The following is a 21,772-nucleotide window of genomic DNA, read 5'->3' as shown; positions in this document are numbered from 1 at the left end:
AATATGCTATAATTAATTACAATTTTCATTTATTTATTTAAAAATAAAAAATAATCATTTAATTAGATTCAACTCAAAAGCATAGCTTATAAGAAATGAAAAACAGGACAAAAAAGAAAGACAAAATATAAAGAAGAAAAAAAACAAAAATGAAAAGGTAAACAAACAAACCGACAGAGCAAATAAATACAAAAGAGAGAATTAAAATAAAGACGGTATTATAAAAACGAAAGTAGACAAACACAGTGAATAAGTCATAGCTTAACAAATATAACTTAATACATTTAATATAACATAATACAATTAACATACAATCATTTATATCCTTACTATTATTGTATCAATATTCTAGGCGGTGGTTATGGAGCTCAGCAGACTTATGAAATCCTGGATATAAAGTATATTCAGCTGGATTCACTTTCACACATCCTTGTACATAAGCTATCACCTATGGGTCAGGTCAAATTAGCAGCTGCTATATACGCTCAAACCCTCCGCTTTTTCTCTGCCAGTGTACGTGAATCTCCAGAACATTTGATATCATGCTATAAATTTGGGAACTATGCCAAAATTCCAGAGATGGTTAATTTCCAAAGGAGGCTAGAAGAGTCACTTCAGTTTGCTATGGCAACTACTGAGAATATGCTGTTGAGTCTGGCGTTTCTGGCACACTCGCACAATCAGGTATTTATTTAACTCTAAATATCCAAACCTCTCCAAGATATCCCCATTGGAAAAATTTAGCTTTTAAAGTTTTTTTTTACGATTTTTTAAATTCAAATTATAGATTGGAATGGGCCAATATTCATTGTTGCCATCTATGTTTAAGCGTGGATAATGAAAGTGATTGTTATGAATTATTCACTTTTTTTCAGTTAAAATTTTTCATTAATTCTTTTGTTTGAAAACATATTCATTTGAAAAATAATCTTATTCCTCGACGATAAATCATCTGCAAACGATCTGCCAACTATTTTTTTTTCATTGGACTATATGTTTTTGCTTGATAACATAATCAGCTGAAAAATGATATTATTCTCCGACGATAAACCATCTACCATCTAATATTTTTTTACGAAGCTTTTTTTGTTTGAAGACATTCTTTCAGTACACGAAATCTTTTTGCTTGAAAACATTATCAGTTGAAAAATGATATTTGTCACTGACGATAAACCATCTACCATCTAATATTTTTTTTAACCTTTTTTTTTGTTTGAAAACATATTGAGTTTAAACATAATACTAATACTTGACGATAATCATCTGCAAACGATCTGTCTTCTAATATTCTACTTCTTTTTTTTTCATTAAAAATGTTTTTGCTTGAAAAAATTATAATGTTGAAAATGATATTATTATCCGACGATAAGCCATCTCCTGTCTATTTTTTTTTTTCAATAAATTCTTCGATTGAAAACACAATCATTTGAAAAATGATTTTATTCCTGGACAATAAACCATCTTTCATTTACTTTTGATTATATTTTTATTTGCTTTTTTACTTAAAAACATATTCAGTAAAAACTTCGACCATGAATCATCTGGATCTTAAATCTTGACAATCTACAAACAAACTACTGTCTAATATTCTTTTTTCATTAAATTTATTGCTTGGAATCATATTTAGTTGAAAAATTACATTAATCCTGGACAATATGCTATATACCTTCATAAAGCAACTATATATTCAGCTTCAAAATATATTGAGATATTTGGACTCAAATATATTGAGATCCAAATATCTACTGATTTGCATAAAACTATTTCCTTACTCTTCGTTTTTGCTGGAATAAATTCGAATCATTTCTAATTAATCTAAATGAAGGTTGACTTACAACCTAATAAAATTCAGGAAAGATATACTATTTTAAAATATATCCACTGTGAGTTTTGCAAACTTTGAAATTTCGGCATAAGATAAGCATTTCAATCTAATTTTAGTTGTCCAATGTTTTTCATTCAGCTATTTTTATTTATTTTTTGCTAATTTTTAGCCATTTTATTTAATTTTTTTATATATTAAAAATTTTGAATTCCAGTGGTACATTTTTTAGTCTGTGATGAAAAAAAAGAACGAAAAAACGTGTTACTAGTTCATACAAAGCTTAAACTTCTTTAACTGATTCATTGGTGAGTGTAACATTCTTGTATATAAACAAGAAAAAATAATACATAATTCCTAACTTACCCAATGTAGGGACTATTAGTGCTGCCAATTACTTTTAAAATCCCTAAAAAATCTGCCGACTACTGATGATCGAAAAGACCTATAAGATAATCCTGGAAAAATGAAATGGTTACCCTCCAGTAACAGGTGTATTACCTTATAAGGAAAAAACTGATCGTCTAAAAAGTAAAGCCCCATTCACACGTCTGTTTAGCTAGACTTCAATTACTAGCCACCATCACTTTGGACAAATCAAGGCTGCTTGTAAGAGAGGAAGCAAATCATCCTTGCGTTCAATACAGCTCATTGTAACTGATTTTCATCACCGGCGTTTCATCATTGTAACTGAATTTGCACTTTACTGAAAAAATATAAATGTTTTTACTTTTGTAACTCTAATAAATGAAACAATATTAATATTTGATTACTAAATATCAGTATATGTATATTAAACTGACAATGCATATTTATTTGTATTTTTTTCAGTAAAGGGGAAGGCATAGGGTTTTTAGCCCTAGTCATCTCAATTTCTGCTCGTTTTGAGTTTGACTCGGTTAATTATTGTAATTTCTGTTCGTTTTGGGTTTCATTTATTTATCGATGCGGATTTGCGGTAGTTTCACGCTTGGTAGAATATTTGATTTTATTGCTTAGTTTTGTTTTTATGGAGTTCTTTACTTTTCTTTGAAAAACTTATTTTGTGGAAAAAGTTTTTTGAATTACTTTCTGTCCGTTTTATATTGACATAATTTTCAGGGAAAAAGAAAATAATACTTTAAATCTTTTCGTTTTTTTAAGCCTTTATAGTTTGGCCTGCTATTTGTATGCTGAAGAAATATTTTTAGCAATTTTTAACAACGTACACCCGATTAAAAATCAGGACACAAATAATAGTATTAATTTAGTTTCATTCCTCCTCTAGTTGACCTGAAATAGAAAACTTGATACCATTCGCAAAAAAAAAAATCTGTTTACTTTCTGTGATAGCCTGGATACACTTACGCTATTTTGATTTGGTTAAGTCTTAAGTTTGGTTAAGTTATGGTACTAAGAAGGGCACAAGCCATTCTAATTTCCACTAGAATTAGCTCTTTTTAAAGTTTCCACAAGATTATTTTCTATAAAAACCTTTTATACCCCCAGGGCATAACTCACAACCAGTGCCCTGAGGTCTCTGAGAGGATTGTCCTCTTCAAAGATGTAATTTCTAAGACTTTTAACTACGTTGAACAAAATGGCTCCTTCAAAGTTTTAATTAGATGTGTTTGGGGACAAGATGGGTGCGAGAGGGTGGTTAGTTGACCTCCAAATACTTTCGACTACTGAAAAGAGCACTAGCCGTGTGAATTTCCTATCGAACTTGCCCTTTTTGAAGTTTCTACGACAAAGCTTTTAATAAAAACCTTATATGCCCTCAGGACATAACTTACAACCCTTACCCTGAGGGATCTGGGGGGAGTGTCATCCTCAAAGATATAATTTGCAAACCTTTCAACTACTTTGAACAAAATGGATATCTCAAAGTTTTGATTAGATGTGTTTGGTTAAATGGTGGGTGTGGTAGGGGTGTTAGTTGCCTTCCAATCACTTTAGACTGTTAAAAAGTGAATTAGCCATTACAATTTCCTATCGAATGAGCCCTTTTTGAATTTTCCATCACACTGATTTTTATGAAAACCTTAAAGACCCCCACGGCAAAACTTAAACCACTTGCCCTGTGGGCTGTAGGGGGGGGGGGAGGGTCATCCTCAAAGACATAATTTCCACAACTTTACACTACGTTGAAAAAAATGGCTCTCTAAAAATTTCGAGGGAATGTGTTTGGGGAAAAGGTAGACTTGAGAGGGGGGTTAGTTGCCTTCCAATCGCTTCCAACTATTAAAAAGGACACTAGCCATGTGAATTTCCAATCGAATGAACCCTTTTTGAAGTTTCTATGTCAACGCTTTTTATAAATAACCTTATATACCCCCATGGCATAACTTACAACCCTTGCCCTAAGGGCTGTTGCGGATTGTCCTCCTCAGAACTGTAAGTTCTGTCAAGAAATCAACTACGCTGAACAAAATGGTTATCTCAAAATGTTGATTGCATGTGTTTGGGGGAATGGTGATCGTGGATGGGGTGTTAGTTGCCTTCCAATCACTTTCGACTATCATAAAGGGCACAAGCCACGCCAATTTCCAATTGAATGGGCCCTTTTCAAAGTTTCTACGACAAATCCTTCGATACAAAGTGCCCTGATCTAAAGGAAAAAAAAATAGTACATTGTGCCGACATCGTTCTTTACTTAGGCAGCGCAATTTCGCTGCCTATGAAACCTTTTATGCCCCCAGAGTATAACTTACAACCCTTGCCTCGAGGGCCCGTGGGGAGGTTTTCATCTTCAAAGATCTAATTTACAAAATTTTGAACTCGGTTGAACAAGGGCTATCTCAAAGTTTTGATTGGATGTGTTTGAGGAAATGGTGGACGTGAGAGGGGCTTTACTTGATTTCCAATCATTTTCAACTATTGAAAAAGGCACTAGCCCCTTCAATTTGCAATCGACTGGGCCCTTTTGCTTTTGAAGTTTCTACGACAGCGCTTTCAATAAAAATGTTATATGCCCCCCGGGCACCACTTACAACCTTTGCCCAGAGGGATGGGGGGGGCGGTTATCATCCTCAAAGACCTAATTTCCATAACTTTCAAATACTTCGAACAAAATTGCTATCTCAAAACTGTGTTTGTATGTGTTTGGGTAAATGGTGGACGTGAAGAGGGGGTTAGTGGCCATAAAAACACTACCTAATATAAAACTCGACGCTAGCCCTTTCAGTTTCCAATCGAATGACTCCTATTTGAATTTTCTACGACAACGCCTTCTAAAAAAAAACGTATATGCCCCCAAGGCATAACTTACAACCCTTGCCCTGAGATCTTTGGGGGCAGTGTCATCTTCAAAAGCATAATTTATGGACGTTTTAACTACGTCAAACAAAATGGCTATCTCAAAATTTTTATTGTATGTGTTTGGGGAAATGGTGTGTGTGAGAGGCGTTTTAGTTATCCTCCAATCATTTTCGACTACTAAGAAGGGCACAAGCCATTCTAATTTCCAATAGAATGAGCTCTTTTGAAAGTTTCCACAAGATTATTTTCTATAAAAACCTTTTATACCCCCAGGGCATAACTCACAACCATTGCCCTGAGGGCTCTGAGAGGATTATCATCCTCAAAGATGTAATTTCTAAGACTTTCAACTACTTTGAACAAAATTGTTATCTAAAAGTTTTAATCGGTTTTGTCTTGGGAAATGGTGGGCGCGAGAGGGGGGTTAGTTGCCCTCAAAATACTTTCGCCTACTGAAAAGGGCACTAGCCGTTTCAATTTTAGATCGAATGAGCCCTTTTTCAACTTTCTACGGCAAAGCTTTCAATAAAAACCTTTTTATGCCCTCAGGACAGAACTTACAACCCTTACCCTGAGGGCTATGGGGGAGTATCATCCTCAAAGATATAATTTCTGGAACATTCAACTACTATGTACAAAATGGCTATATTAAAATTTTGATTAAATGTGTTTGGATAGATAGTGGGCGTGGGAGGGATGTTAGGTGCCTTACGATCACTTTTGGCTGTCAAAAAGGGCACTAGCCATTTTAATTTCAAATCAAATGAGCCCTTTTTGAAGTTTCTAAGACAATGTTTTTTATAAAAACCTTATATGCACCCAGGGCATAACTTACAACACTTGCCCTGAGGGCTGTAGGGGGGAGTATCATCCTCAAAGACCTAATCTCCAGAAATATCAACTACGTTGAACAAAATGGCTATCTCAAAATTTTGATTGGATGTGTTTGGGGAAATGGTGGGCGTGAGAGGGGGGTTAGTTGCCCTCCAATCACTTTTGACTATTAAAAAGGGCACTAGCCCTTTGAATTTCCAATCGAATGAGCCCTTTTTGAAGTTTCTATGTCAACGCTTTCTATAAAAACCTTATATGCTCTCAGGACATAACTTACAACCCTTACCCTGAGGGATCTGGGGGGAGTGTCATCCTCAAAGATGTAATCTCCGAACCTTTCAACTACTTTGAACAAAATGGCTATCTCAAAATATTGATTAGATGTGTATGGATAAATGGTGGGTGTGGAAGGGGTGTTAGTTGTCTTCCAATCACTTTCGACTATTAAAAAGGGCACTAGCCATTTCAATTTCCAATCAGATGAGCCCTTTTTGAAGTTTCTAAGACAACGCTTTCTATAAAAACCTTATTTCAACTATTGAAAAAGGCACTAGCCCCTTCAATTTGCAATCGACTTGGCCCTTTTGCTTTTGAAATTTCTACTACAGCGCTTTCAATAAAGATATTATGTGCCCCCCGGGCATCGATTACAAACTTTTCCTTGAGGGATGGGGGGCGGTTATCATCCTCAAATGCCTAATTTTAATAAATTAAAAATAATTCTAAGAAAACAGCTCTCTCAAAAGTGGTTGTGGTAGTTTGGGGGTAATTGGTGGAGGTTAAGTGGGGGGTTAGTTGCCCTAAAATCACTACCGAATATAAAACTCGACGCTAGCCCTTTCAGTTTCCAATCGACTGACTCCTATTTTAATTTTCTAGGACACAGCGTTCTATAAAAAAAACGTATATACCCCCAAGACATAACTCACAACACGTGCCCTGGGTTCTTCGGGGGCAGTGTCATCTTCAAAAGCATAATTTATGGACTTTTTAACTACGTCAAACAAACTGTCTGTCTACCAATTTTTCTTGTAGGTGTGGGGAGAACTGGTGTGGGTGAGAGGCTGTTTAGTTATACTCCAAAAATTTTCGACTGCTAATAAGGGCACAAGCCATTCTAATTTCCAATAGAATTAGCCCTTTTTGAAGTTTCAACAACAACATTTTCTATAAAAACCTTTGATACCTCCAGGGCATAACTTAAAATCATTGCCCTGAGGGCTCTGAGAGGATTATCATCCTCAAAGATATAATTTCTAAACCTTTCAACTACTTTGAACAAAATGGCTATCTAAAAGTTTTAATTGGATTTGTTTTGGGAAAAGGTGGGCGTGAGAGGGGGGTTAGTTGCCCTCAAAACACTTTCGACTATTGAAAAGGGCACTAGCCGTTTCAATTTCCTATCGAATGAGCCCTTTTTCAAGTTTCTACTACAAAGCTTTCAATAAAAACCTTTTATGCCCTCAGGACATAACTTACAACCCTTACCCTGAGGGATCTGGGGGGAGTGTCATCCTCAAAGATATAATTTCCGAACCTTTCAACTACTTTGAACAAAATGGCTATCTCAAAATTTTGATTAGATGTGTTTGGATAAATGGTGGGTGTGGAAGGGGTGTTAGTTGCCTTCCAATCACTTTCGACTATTAAAAAGGGCTTTAGCCATTTCAATCTCCAATCAAATGAGCCCTTTTTGAAGTTTCTAAGACAATGCTTTTTATAAAAACCTTATATGCACCCAGGGCATAACTTACAACCCTTGCCCTGAGGGCTGTAGGGGGGGAGTATCATCTTCAAAGACCTAATCTCCAGAAATATCAACTACGTTGAACAAAATCGGTATCTCAAACTTGCAATTGAATGTGAGGGTGGAACAAGGGGACGTGAGAGGGGGGTTAGTTGCCTTCCAGTCACTTTCGACTATGTAAAAGGGCACTAGACAATTGAATTTCCTATCGAATGAGACTTTTTTGAAGTTTCTATGACAAAACTTTCAATAAAAACCTTTTTATGCCCCCAGGGCAGAACTTACAACCCTTAACATGAGGGCTGTAGGGGGAGTGTCATCCTCAAAGTTGTAATTTGCAGAACCTTTCAACTACTTTGAACAAAATGGATATCTCAAAATTTTGATTAGATGTGTTTGGATAAATGGTGGGCGTGGACAGGGGTGTTAGTTGCCTTCCAATCACTTTCGACTATTAAAAAGGGCTCTAGCCATTTCAATCTCCAATCAAATGAGCCCTTTTTGAAGTTTCTAAGACAACGCTTTCTATAAAAACCTTATTTCAACTATTGAAAAAGGCACTAGCCCCTTCAATTTCCAATCGAATGGGCCCTTTTGCTTTTGAAGTTTCTACGACAGCGCTTTCAATAAAAATGTTATATCCCCCCAGGGCATAACTTACAAACTTTGCCCTGAGGGATGGGGGCGGTTATCATCCTCAAATGCCTAATTTCCATAAATATCAAATACTTCTAAGAAATCTGATAACAAAAAAGTGGTTTTGGTAGTTTTGGCGTAATTGGGGTAGGTTAAGTGGGGATTAAGTGGCCCTAATTAAAATTCCTAATTTAAAACTCGACGCTAGCCCTTTCAGTGTCCAATCGACTGACTCATATTTGAATTTTCTACGACAACGCCTTCTATAAAAAAAAACTTATATGCCCCCAAGGCTAACTCACAACCCTTGCCCTGAGATCTTTGGAGGCAGTGTCATCTTCAAAAGCATAATTTATGGACGTTTTAAATACGTCAAACAAAATGGCTGTCTAAAAATTTTTATTGTATGTGTTTGGAGAAATGGTGTATGTGAGAGGCGTGTTAGTTAAACTACAAACAATTTATACTGATAATAATGGCACAAGCCAGTCTAATTTACAATAGAATTAGCTCTTTTTGAAGTTTACAAAACATCATTTTCTATAAAAACCTTTTATACCCCCAGGGCATAACTTACAACCCTTGCCCTGAGGGCTCTGAGAGGATTATCATCCTCAAAGATGTAATTTCTAAAACTTTTAACTACGTTGAACAAAATGGCTATTTAAAAATTTTAATTGGATGTGTCTGGGGAAAAGGTGGGCGTGAGAGGGGGGTTAGTTGCCCTCAAAATACTATCGCCTCCTGAAAAGGGCACTAGCCGATTAAATTTTCGATCGAATGAGCCCTTTTTCAACTTTCTAATGAAACGCTTTTTATAAAAAACTTATATGCTCTCAGGGCATAACTTACAACCCATAACCTGAGGGATGTGGGGGGAGTGTCATCCTAAAAGATATATTTGCAAACCTTTCAACTACATTGAACAAAATGGCTATCTCAAAGTTTTGAGTAGATGTGTTTGGCTAAATGGTGGGTGTGGTAGGGGTGTTAGTTGCCTTCCAATCACTTTCGACTATTGAAAAGTGAACTAGCCATTTCAATTTCCTATCGAATGAGCCCTTTTTGAATTTTCCAAGACAACGATTTCTATGAAAACCTAATATACACCCACGGCATAACTTACAACCCTTGCCCTGAGGGTTGTAGGGGGGGGGGAGTGTACTCCTCAAAGACCTAACTTCCAGAAAGATAAACTACGTTGCAAAAAATTGCTCTCTAAAACTTGCGATTGGATGTGTGGGGGGAACCGGGGGACGTGAGAGGGGGGTTAGTTGCCCTCCAGTCGCTTTTGACTATTAAAAAGGGCACTGGCCATATAAATTTCCAATCGAATGAAACCTTTTTGAAGTTTCTATGTCAACGCTTCTTATAAAAAACCTTATATGTCCCCAGGGCATAACTTACAACCCTTGCCCTAAGGGCTGTGGGGGATTGTCCTCCTCAAAAATGTAAGTTCTATCAAGAAATCAACTACGCTGAACAAAATAACTATCTAAAAATTTTGATTGCTTGTGTTTGGGGGAATGGTGACCGTGGAAGGGGTGTTAGTTGCCTTTCAATCACTTTCGACTATTATAAAGGGCACAAGCCACGCCAATTTCCAATTGAATGGGCCCTTTTCAAAGTTTCTACGACAAATCCTTCGATACAAAGTGCCCTGATCTAAAGGAAAAAAAAATAATACAGTGTGCCGACATCGTTCTTTACTGAGGCAGCGCGATTTCGCTGCCAATGAAACCTTATATGCCCCCAGGGGATAACTTACAACCCTTACCTCGAGGGCCCGTGGGGAGGTTATCATCCTCAAAGACCTAATTTCCAAAATTTTCAACTAGGTTAAACGAAATAGATATCTCACACGTTTGAGTGGATCTGTGGGGGGATCTGGGGGGTGTGAGAGGGGGTGCAGTTGCCCTCCAATCACTTTCAACTATTAAAAGGGTACTGGCCCTTTCAATTTCCAAGCAAATGAGCCATTTTTGAAGTCTCTACGAAAATATTCTCTATAAAAACCTTTTATGCCTCCAGGGTATAACTAAGAATCATTACCCTGGGGGTTGCGTCCTCCTCAAAATAATAATTTACTGAACTGTCAGCTACATTGAACAAAATGGTTATCTCAAAATTTCAATTGAATGTGTTTGGGGAACTGGTGGGCGTGAGAGGGGGTTTAGTTGCTTTCCATTCATTTTAGACTGTTAAAAAGGGCACTAGCCCTGTTAATTTCCAATCGAATGAGGCCTTTTTGAGTTTTTACGACAACACTTTCCATAAGAACCTTATATGCCCCCAGGGTATCACTTAAAACCCTTCCCCTGAGGGCTCTGAAGGGGTTGTCATCCTATAAGACCTATTTTCCATAACTTTACTGCGTTGAATAAAATGAATATGTCAAAATTTTAATTGGATGTGTTTGGGGAAATGGTGGGCGTAATAGCCTCAGTCGTTCTTGGGATATTGCTGAGATGCCTTACTGGGAATTAGCTTTAGCACAGTGCATTTTGATTTAATCTTAAGGCAAAATTTAGTTTTTAAACATACTGGGCAAATGGGAGGGTGAGCGTGGAAGGAAGGCTAGTTGCATTCCAACCACTTTCGACTATTAAAAAGTGCATTAGCCCTTTCTATTTTCAATGGAATGAGCCCTTTTCGAAGTTCCTACGACAACTCCTTTGATACGAAGTGCCCTGGTAAAAAAAACAATAAAACATTGTACCCACATCGATCTTTACTATAAAAATGTCAAGCCTTCCAATCACTTTCGACTATTAAAAATGGCCCGAGCCATTTCAATTTCCAATTGAATGATCCCCTTTTCAAGTTTCTACTACAACGCTTTCTTTGAAAAACTTATATACCCCCAGGGCCTAACTAACAACCCGTGCCCTGAGGGCTGTGGGGAGGGGGGGGTGTTGTTATCCTCAAAGACCTAATTTACAGAGCTTTCAACTACGTCGAACAAAATGGCTATCTCAAAATTTTGATTGGATGTGTTTGGGGAAAAAGTGGGCGTGAGAGGGGGTTAGTTGCGCTCCAATCACTTTCGATTATTAAAAAGGGCACTAGCCCTTTGAATTTTCAATCGAATGAGCCTTTTTTGAAGTTTCTACAGCTTTTTGAACGCTTTCTATAAAAAATCTTATGTGCCTCCAGGGCATACTTTACAACCCTTGCCCTGAGGGCCGTGGGGGAGTGTCTTCCTCAAAACATAATTTCTATCTGGAAATCCAGTACGCTGAACAAAAGGGATATCTCAAAATTTTGATTGGATGTGTTTGTGGAAATAGTGGGCATGGAAGGGGTGTTAGTTGCCTTCCAATCACTTTCGACTAATAAAAAGAACACTAGTCACTCCAATTTCCAATCGAATGAGCCCTTTTCGAAGTTTCTATGACAACTCCTTCGATACGAAGTGCCCTGGTCTACAAAAAAAATAATACATTGCGTCAACATCGTTCTTTATTTGGGCAACGCGATTGCGCTGCCTATGATGCAATGATTGCGAGATATTGGACGGCCAGAAGATTTACAGAACAATAAATCTCCAGCTAAATGCTAAGAGGGTATGTGAAAAAAATATATAAATATTAAGGGATCAAAAAATATTATAAAGGTTGCCTCATCCCCGCAGAAATTTTTTTGATCTTTTCCTGAAAATCGTTACTTTTCTGGTTCCCCATCAATCGTTTCTCAAGAGTAATATTAATAAATATATTTAAGGGGTGTTACAATGGTCAAACAAAGTCTTTCTTTTGCTTAAATCCCGAGCTTTATCATAAAATCTTTGATTTAGCACTTATGCACACTGCGAAGGAGCATAAACAGAAAATGTGCCACCAATCCATATTACGCTTCAAGTGCTTTGAAAGTGTTTATATTCATGTAAAACGATTTTCTGTGAATATAGATTTTGAACAAAAAAAAAAAGAAAGTAGAAAATATTCATAATATTTAATGTCCAACAGAACGGCTCAGTCACAATAAATTAAAATTAATGTCATATTTTGCACCTATCGGCAAAATATCTGGTGATTAGAATAGACGAAGTTGGTGCCCAAAACACCCCACCCAATCTTTTGACAAATATCCTCAATATATTGGAAAAACTCATGGGTACGTCAATTCTGAGCCTTGGGGGGGGGGGTGTATTAGAGCAGTGTCTTCCTTTTGAAAGGGGATAAAATATGGTATAATGGATTTTCAGAGTGCTACTTTCAATTTTGTTTCGAGAGCGGGGCCCTTTTGGCCTAGTTTCACAGGGGAAGGACCCACCCCCCACTCCTCATTATGTATGCTTGGTTATTTTCTTCTGTGTAAAGTTTTCTACAATTGCAGGTACTTGACACGGCTCGAGAAATTGGAGCAGATTATGATCTTGATAGGTATGGCAACTCTGACTTAATAGACAACCGTGACGTCACCGATTTCATATCATATGACAATATATCAGACGCAGAGATCAAAAAGAATCAGACTGACACCTATCACATGGAACGTAACTATTTACTGCTTCGCAACACACTGCTCCATACAGTTCTAATTGCCTTAACCCAATCAGCTGATTGGTCCATGTCGCAGCATCTGAGCAACGGTGTTAACAACGGTGTAAATTATTCAAAATGTGAAAAACTAACGAAATTAAGGCTCGAATTGGAAAGTAAGCTTGAAGAGATAAAAGTAAAAGAAGAAAATAGAAATATAATACTACTGATGCCTTTCACTCCAAAGATCAGTGCTTTGTTGTCAAGTAAAGAAATTCAGATTGTTTCTGGCTTTGCCAAATGTATTGAAAGTTTGATTGACTTTGATGGCAACAGTATGTTGTTTGTGACGAATGTGGCAAGCATATGTGAGCTAATTGATGGGATGGAGAGAATTCAGTTTGGAGAATCTGTGATATAATATTGCCTAAAACAGAAAATTTACTTTCAAGTTGAGGTATAACGGTAATTCTATTTATGCTAAAAAACAAAAGAAAGAAAAGAGCCGTTACAGAAAGAAAGAAAATAATGCTTCGGTTAGTCCGTTTCTGGGGTTGTAAAGACGGGGTTATATAATTGCTTTTCGTTTATTATATTTACAGTATTGATGCAATCCATTTTCTGACAATTTGGACAAAGTCTTGAATTAAGATTTTGATAAATGGTAATTAAAGAATGTTTATTTAATGGTCCATAAACACATAATTGAGACATTGAGACAATATCCTTAATTTAGGTTAAAAAAAATGATTAATGAAGACTTTTTATTAGTTTATCCATACTAATATTGAAAATCTATATTTTTCTTAATTTGAGTAATATTTTGCCTTTTTTACATGTTATAATATTTACATTTTAAAAACTTGTTTTATCTGTAAAGTGTAAACGTCATTCTTGTTTTTCGAGAGGTTTGAACTTAAAATGAACAAAGTATTGGCCAAAACTAGTGGCAACTGTAGCAGTTCATGGCTGTAATAGTCATTCTAAGAGTAGTTTTGATAGCACTATCCTTGCTTGGGGTATTGGCCATAACTAGTATCATGGTAGTAACAGTCGTTCTAAAAGTAGTTTTGATAGCACTACCCTTGCTTGGGGTAGTCATGGTAGGTTTTGTCGTCGTTAGTGTACTCATAGTAGGAATTGGGAGGGCTACTCTGTTAGGAATGGTCGTAGCAGTTTTAGCTAGGATTTGGTAAGTAGTTGTAGGAGTACTTTTGGAAGGACCAGTAATGGTAGGACTATATAAGTGGTAAATGTAACTGGGGTACTAGCAGCAGTAGCAGTCGCAAAAGGGTAAGTAGTTGTAGCATTGGGGCTGAATATTTTCTTCAAAATTAAAAATATTTTCTTTTGAGTAAGGTAAGGTAACCGCTGCTTAGAATGGTTATTTACCTTGGGTGAGCTCCAACAAAAACTGCCAAGAAGTCATCCTAATAGAAGTCCTTCCAAATTTAGAGTTTCATATACCAAAATGTTTTGAAAGTTTGATCGGATTCACCTCAGGGAGTTGGTTGCAGGCATCGATTTAGCCTCAATGGGAGTTGTAACTAAATACTGGATTTTGCTTTAACATGCTCAGATTAGAATCTTATTATATTGGTGACATTACCAAGAGCCAGACTTACCATCACCTTACCTTAAATTCTATTGTGCAGGTGTTGAAGAATTACCCCTTGATTTATGCATTCCAGTGTTGACTTTGAAGTTTGGTTGATGACTGGGGTATCCCGATGTAGACGCTACTCTTTCTGTCACATCTAGCTTGAATAACTCCAGGTTTTGAGAATGGATGGTTTGATTGCTTAAGGAGTTCCAAAGTGGAGGAACATTTTTGGGGTAAGATTGGTAATGTTCTTTGCGGATAGTAGTTTGTTGGCAAATTGTCTGGGAATTTCTCCAGGTACTCCGGTTGGGGTTGATGGGGAGAAGGCTTGATTGGCGTGTAGATCCTTGAATGCTGTGATGACATCACATCTTTTTCTACGGTAGGTAAGGGTCGTAATTTTTAGTACTGCAAGCCTATCATGGTAAATGAGAGCTGTTAGGTTGTATGGCATTTTCATGGCACGCCGATGAACACTTTCAAGTAGTAGTTTATCTCACTTGAAACGAGTGGATGCGTTTCCTACGAAACTCAAGCATTGGGCGTAACATAGAGGTGTACGGTTTTTTATTATATTTGGGTTGCGGCTGACAAATATTCTTTTGATAGTCTTTTGAATTATTGACAAATATTCATAATTAGTGGCTTTAAAAACTCTTGGAATGCCAAATTTTATGGATGACAACCATTCACTAAAGGTATATTTATTGTTTTTTTCTTGTGGATATCGGTGTGCAAGACTAAGATTCTTCAGAATTACTTTGGTACAATCTATAGTGAAATTAGCAGTCGTTTATGAAGTATATATGTTACCGTGAATGTCCGAAATTGGTGACTGTCTACATTCACCAAAGAATGTCCGAAATACCTTTTTTATCCTTTGATTCACTCAGTGTTGCCAAACAACTTTTTCAGTTTAATGCAAGGTTAGGCTAGCTGGTTTCTTGAAATGGCATCAAATGGGTGCCAGAATTAGAAGAGTTTTAAATTCATAGAGTTTTTAGAGGAGGGTTTTGATATTGCATTCCAGAATAAGGGGTGTTTAAATCCATAGTGGATGGTTTTAATATTACATTCCAGAATAAGAAAGGTTTTAAATTCATAGAGTCTTTAGAGGAGGGTTTTTATCTTACATTCCACAATAAGGAGGGTTTTAAATTCTTAGCGTCTTTAGAGGAGGGTTTTAATCTTACATTCCACAATAAGGAAGGTTTTAAATTCTTAGAGTCTTTAGAGTAGTGTTTTGATATTAAGTTACAGAATAAGGAGGATTTAAATTCACAGAGTCTTTAGAGGAGGGTCTTAATATTACATTCCAGAATAAGGACGGTTTGAAACTCTGAGAGTTTTTAGAGGAGATTTTTAATATTATATTCCAGAATAATGAGAGTTTTAAATTCATGGGTCTTTAGAGGAGGGTTTTTTGTATTACATTTTGGAATAAGGGGGATTCTAGATACATAGTGTCTTTAGAGGAGGGTTTTAATATGACATTGCAGAATAAGGAGGGTTTAGATTTATAGAAGCTTTAGAGGAGGGTTTTGATATTATATTCCAGAATCAGGGGGGTTTAAATTCATAGTCTTTAGAGGAGGGTTTTAAAATTACATTCCAGAATAAGGACGGTTTTAAATTCATAGTCTTTAGAAGGTCGGTTTTAATCTTAAATCCCAGAATAAGGAGGGTTTTAAATTCATAGAGTCTTTAGAGGAGTGTTTTAATATTAAGTTCCAGAATAAGGAGGATTTTAAATTCATAGAGTCTTTAGAGGAGGGTATTAATATTACATTCCAGAATAAGGAAGGTTTTAAATTCAAATTGTTTTTAGAGGAGGTTTTTAATATTACATTCCAGAATAGGGAGAGTTTTAAATTCATAGAGTCTTTAGAGGAGGGTTTTAATATTACATTCTGGAATAAGGGTTTTTTTAAATTCATAGAGTCTTTAGAGGAGGGTTTTAATATTACATTTCTGAATATGGAAGGCTTTACATTCATAGAGTCTTTAGAGGAGGGTTTTAATATTACATTCCAGAATAAAGAAGGTTTCAAATTCATAATCTTTAGAGGAGGGTTTGAATATTACATTCCAGAATAAGGAGAGTTTTAAACTCATAGAGTCTTTAGAAGAGGGTTTCAATATTACAGTGTGGAATAATGACGGTTTTAAATTCATACAGTCTTTAGAGGATGGTTTTAAAATTAAGTTGTAGATTGAGGAGGGTTTTACATTCATATTATTTAGAGGGGGTGTTAATATTACATTCCAGAATAAGGAGGGTTTTAAATCCATAGAGTCTTTAGAGGATGGTTTTAATTTTACATTCTGGAATAAGGGTGTTTTTAAATTCATAGTCTTTAGAGGAGGGTTTTAATATTACATTTCTGAATATGGAAGGTTTTACATTCATAGTCTCTAGAGGAGGGTTTTAATATTACATTCCAGAATAAAAAGATTTCAAATTCATAATCTTTAGAGGAGGGCTTGAATATTACATTCCAGAATAAGGAGAGTTTTAAACTCATAGAGTCTTTAGAAGAGGGTTTCAATATTACATTGTGGAATAATGACGGTTTTAAATTCATACAGTCTTTAGAGGAGGGTTTTAAAATTAAGTTCTAGATTAAGGAGGGTTTTAAATTCATAGTATTTAGAGAAGGTTTTAATATTGCATTCGAGAATAAGGAGGGTTTTAAATCCATAGAGTCTTTAGAGGATGGTTTTAATTTTACATTTCAGAATCAGGAGGGTTTTGAATTACATTATAGTCTTTAGAGGGTTAGAGGGGGAGGTAGCCTAGATATCATTTACGGTGATTTCTCTTCATTTATCCTTTGCCTTAACTATTCATTTTAATTTCTGTTTGTTTTTGGCTGCGTTAATTCATCCAGTGTTAATTTGTCATTTTTAATTCCTGAGGTAGGTCCTAAGACAGTCTTCATATTCTGGTCTGTATGCAAGGAGTCCCCCCCCCCCCGAGATTGGTCGAGTGAAAAATTTTAAGTTACTGATAAAGCAAAAAAATACAAGTTTAAAGTTAAACATGTCGGACGAAGGTTTTAGAGCTTCATAAGTTGGTAAAAACCCTCTTCGAGAGTGCGTTTTTAGGAATTAATTTTGCTGGGAGGGGGGAGGGGGTTGTTTGGTACAATCTGAGGAGGATATTCATTTTACCCTGTGTCTGCAGACGTGTCTATTGCCATTTAATACATATGAAAGTTCGTACTACTTTGTCAAGACAAAATTTTGTTTTAATAAAAGTTACATGGTAACCATGTTGAGATAAATAGTACATTCGAGCATCCCTTGTCTGACTTGTCTAATATTAAGTTCTCTGGGAAGGTAGCACCTGGATAGAAGGTGCTGGATAGAACAAAAAATACTTATCCGGCAACTTGTCAATTGAAACACTATAGGCAACTAGGCGAATAACAATATTTATTACGTGCACTCCATTGGTTATTTACAAACCTCGGAAGGTGTGTTACATTTCACAATACTGTCTCTTTTCGTTCTATGCATATAATTTCACATATTTTTTCCATTTTTGAAAAGATTGAATTTTTCGTTTATTTATGACGTCACCAACCATCAGTAATCCTGGATTCTTCAGGATTAGTCGGTGTAACTTATCCGACAACAAATCCAGACCGTTTCAAGTCGTAATCCTACTAACCTGTGACGTCATTTACGTCTCGTGAAACGCCAAAGACAAGTAATGGGGCTTGTCGGATAGGTAATCTGACAGCGCATTAAAAGATTTCAGAGCTTGATAAGTAGGTCCAAAGCTTCCTAGAGAGCGCGTTTTTAGGATTAAATTTTCCGGGGGGTGTTCATTTTATAAACAATAAGTAGAACATTTGGAAAAGTTTGTTATTTTTTATAGGACAGTAGAACACAATTTTAAATGAATATTTCCACCCTATATCCAAGGGCCGTCTTCAGAAAAACAAATGAAGAAAAAAACAATATAAAAGAAACTGACATTAAAATACGATCATTAAAACTAAAAAAAAAAAATTAAATACAGTCCTAGCATCATTACTTCAAGGAAGTTCAACCAAGATGGTACATCAAGTGAAGTGAAGAAAGACAGTTCATTCAAATGGAATAAAAAAAAAACTTACAGACAAGCTCTTGAAGCAAATCTTGCCTTTTTGTCAGCCCGCCTAGAAGGTCTATCCATAACAGATTGAGTGGAGTTGTTTACTGGTTTTTTAATATAATTAGTTAAATCATTTCTTATTAAATTTGTATATAAGGCATTAGGCGAATATTCCCCTACATCCCTATTTAAAGAAGTATGACTATTTATTTTAATTTTAATTTTGATTGAGTCTCGAACAACATGTTTTATGCCTAAATCATTACTAATAAGGCAAGTTTCTTCAAAAAGCCTCTTATGGCTATGGTTATCATAGATATGATTGCCTAAAGGAGAATAAAAAGTAATATCTGTACTATTAGAATTTAAAGCTTTAGTTATGTCATCTTTGTGCTGTTGTAGGTGTTTTTCAAAATTTTTATGGGTTCTACCAACATTAAAGTCGCCACAGTCACATGGTATTTGATAAACCCCTCTTTGGCGAGTAACTGGGGGGCTATATCTTTACCAGAGTCTAGGAGATTCATGATTTTGAAATTGTTGGTAAATACTACAGAAAAATTATTTTGTGTGCAAACTTTTTTTAAGCTTGTAGTGACTTTAGGAACATATGGAAGGTAAATTATGTACTGCCCCCTCCCCCCCCCCTGGATTTTGAGAGAAAATATCTTAGTATTTCCATTTTAAAATTTGGGAAAAAACAACCTTTTATTTTGAAAAATACATATTTTGATCTTAATTAACCAAATAAAAAAATTCCTTGCCCTTCCTAAATTTTCGTGACTTGGCATCGGTGCCCATACCCTGGATTTCCAGCTGCGTGTCTTGTTATCCTTTTTGGTCCCTAAAAGTTTGCACTAATTTGTGTAAACAACATCTTTTTTTTTTTAATCCGAGTTATAAGGTACAATATCGAGAGTATATGTTATAAGTTACAGTAAGACAATGTTGAGATTATGGTGTTAGAGCTCGATAAATTGATTTGTTTTCTTGCAGGTGGCCTGCCTATCCACTTCGCTGCTAAACCTTATTTTTACCTTATTGAAGTCTCTGAAAGCTAAGAAGTCAAAGAAGAAAAGGGATGAGGCTAGCCAAGTAAGTAGATTAATAATTAGTTCCTTTTTAATTGAATTATTAATCGAATTGAGTATTTTTCATTAAATTTTAGTTCATTAAATTTTTTATTGAATAATTAGATATTTTAAGTTGTCAAAATTAATAATATTGATATGTTGTTATTTTATATAATATGTATGTATGTATACACATATATATATATTTGTATATATATCATGTATACATATGTATATATATGTACATACATGTATATACATATATATATATATATATATATATATATATATATATATATATATATATATATATATATATATATATATATATATATATATATATATATATATATATATATATATATATATATATATATATATATATATCTATCAATCCTTTTCTAACACTTAGCTCCCAGACATCCTTTTCTATCAATCCTTTTCTAACACTCAGCTCCCAGACATCCTTTTCTATCAATCCTTTTCTAACGCTTAGTTCCCAGACATCCTTTTCTAACGCTTAGCTCCCAGACATCATTTACTATCAATCCTTTTCTAACACTTTGCTCCCAGGCATCCTTTTCTATCAATCCTTTTCTAATGCTTAGCTCCCAGACATCCTTTTCTATCAATCCTTTTCTAACACTTAGCTCCCAGACATCCTTTTCTATCAATCCTTTTCTAACACTTAGCTCCCAGACATCCTTTTCTATCAATCCTTTTCTAACGCTTAGCTCCCAGACATCCTTTTCTATCTATTCTTTTCAGACGGTTAGCTCCCAGACATCCTTTTCTATCAATCCCTTTCTAATGCTTAGCTCCCAGACATTCTTTTCTATCAATCCTTTTATAACACTTAGCTCCCAGACATCCTTTTTTATCAATCCTTTTCTAACACTTAGCTTTCAGACATCCTTTTCTATCAATCCTTTTCTAACGCTTAGATACCAGACATATCCCAAACAGATTTCCAAAATTTTTCATGGTTTTCCTATTTCAATTCAGCAATCTAGAGTCAATTATTTTCTATCCCCGGTTTTTAACGGGCAGGAAATTCTTCAACCTTACAGCAATAAAGAAAATTTATTCGCCAAAATGAAACTCTTAATGATACTCTGTTTTTTTTTAAGTTTGTTGCAGATCTTTAATGTTATCATCGTTCTGTGAATTCAAATTTCTTCAATAGATGTTTCCTTGAAGTTGTGTTAAAATAAGAAAATAATTTAAACGGGAAGGGATTGCAACGTAAAATGTCTGCGTTGGAAACAGGGTGTTTTTATTCACATTTCAGAGACTTTTTGGAAGGTTTTTTTTCTATATTTCGGAGAGACTTGTCCCTGGGATTTTTTGAAGATTTCTTCCAAGGCCAGATCATGTTCAAATTCTTTATTTTGTATTCCAGCAATTGGAGCGTAGTAACACTGAATCTTATACAATGGTTCGAGTCAAGCTTCATTCATGGATAGAAAGTATCTTGAATCAGCTAAACCAGTACGAAGTGTTTCGTCTGCAGCCTAAGACCACCGATTTAGCTAGTTTGATAAACATAGGTAGCGTTCAAGACTTCACCACTATATGCCGCTCAAAAGCATGGGATGGAATAGTAAAAAATGGTGTTGATGAGTGGAAGAATGTCTTAAACGAGAAACTCAAAGTTTTGAAAACACTTTCGTTGTAGTTTCACATCTGTGTTTATTATTTTGCAATCAGAATAGTAATAAAATATAGTCTTGTTTTGCCAATTATATTTTCTCTTTCTCTCTCTATGTCTCATATAATTAATGACCCCAGCATTGTCGCATCATTGGTGCCATATCACGGAATGACCACACCATTACAAAAATTATCACAAAAGACCACACCATTGACGCATCATTGGTGCCATATCACAGACTGTAGAGGAGAGGTAAGGTTTTTTTCCTATTTTCAATAAAGATACAAAAATAAAAGTGTTTTTCAATATCTAGGGATCATATTTTTAAATAAAAACACAAAAAAAGTTTTAAAATGTAAGGGCTGGTAAGAGAAAAGATAGGATATTTATTTCGAAAAATTTGGATCATAAGCTTAGCTGCGAAGGGTGAAATTTGAATTTCGAAGTCGTAAAAAAACAAAACAAGCAAAAAAACATACATAAAAAAACAAGAAAATTAAAAAACTGGTAAACCATGCCAAAACAGCAATAACAGAATGAAAAATCATTTCTTAGTCAAAATAATTGAATGTAA

The 21,772-nt window shown here is 35.3% G+C and overlaps 1 protein-coding gene across 1 annotated transcript; it reads left to right on the top strand.

Moving 5' to 3' along the window:
• Positions 1 to 177: 177 nt before the first annotated feature.
• LOC148947487 (N-alpha-acetyltransferase 25, NatB auxiliary subunit-like) lies at positions 178 to 21,300 on the top strand. The gene is made up of 4 exons (XM_089095868.1): positions 178 to 684; positions 12,618 to 13,220; positions 19,468 to 19,566; positions 20,947 to 21,300. Exons 1-2 carry the CDS (start codon positions 451 to 453, stop codon positions 13,182 to 13,184), a joined length of 801 nt encoding a protein of 266 aa, XP_088951994.1. The 5' UTR covers positions 178 to 450; the 3' UTR covers positions 13,185 to 13,220; positions 19,468 to 19,566; positions 20,947 to 21,300.
• The last annotated feature ends 472 nt before the right edge of the window (positions 21,301 to 21,772 follow it).

The sequence above is a fragment of the Artemia sp. Qi Xiang Cuo genome, chromosome 10, assembly GCF_049724085.1.
Source record: "Artemia sp. Qi Xiang Cuo chromosome 10, ASM4972408v1, whole genome shotgun sequence".
Lineage (NCBI taxonomy): Eukaryota > Metazoa > Arthropoda > Branchiopoda > Anostraca > Artemiidae > Artemia > Artemia sp. Qi Xiang Cuo.
This window is presented reverse-complemented; position numbering and strand designations above follow the sequence as displayed.

Excerpts from the sequence above, each read along its gene's own strand:
- LOC148947487 (XM_089095868.1), top strand. The coding sequence starts at position 451 with ATGGGTCAGGTCAAATTAGCAGCTGCTATATACGCTCAAACCCTCCGC. Across the intron at positions 685-12,617 it reads TGGCACACTCGCACAATCAG|GTACTTGACACGGCTCGAGA; the intron begins GTATTTATTTAA and ends CTACAATTGCAG.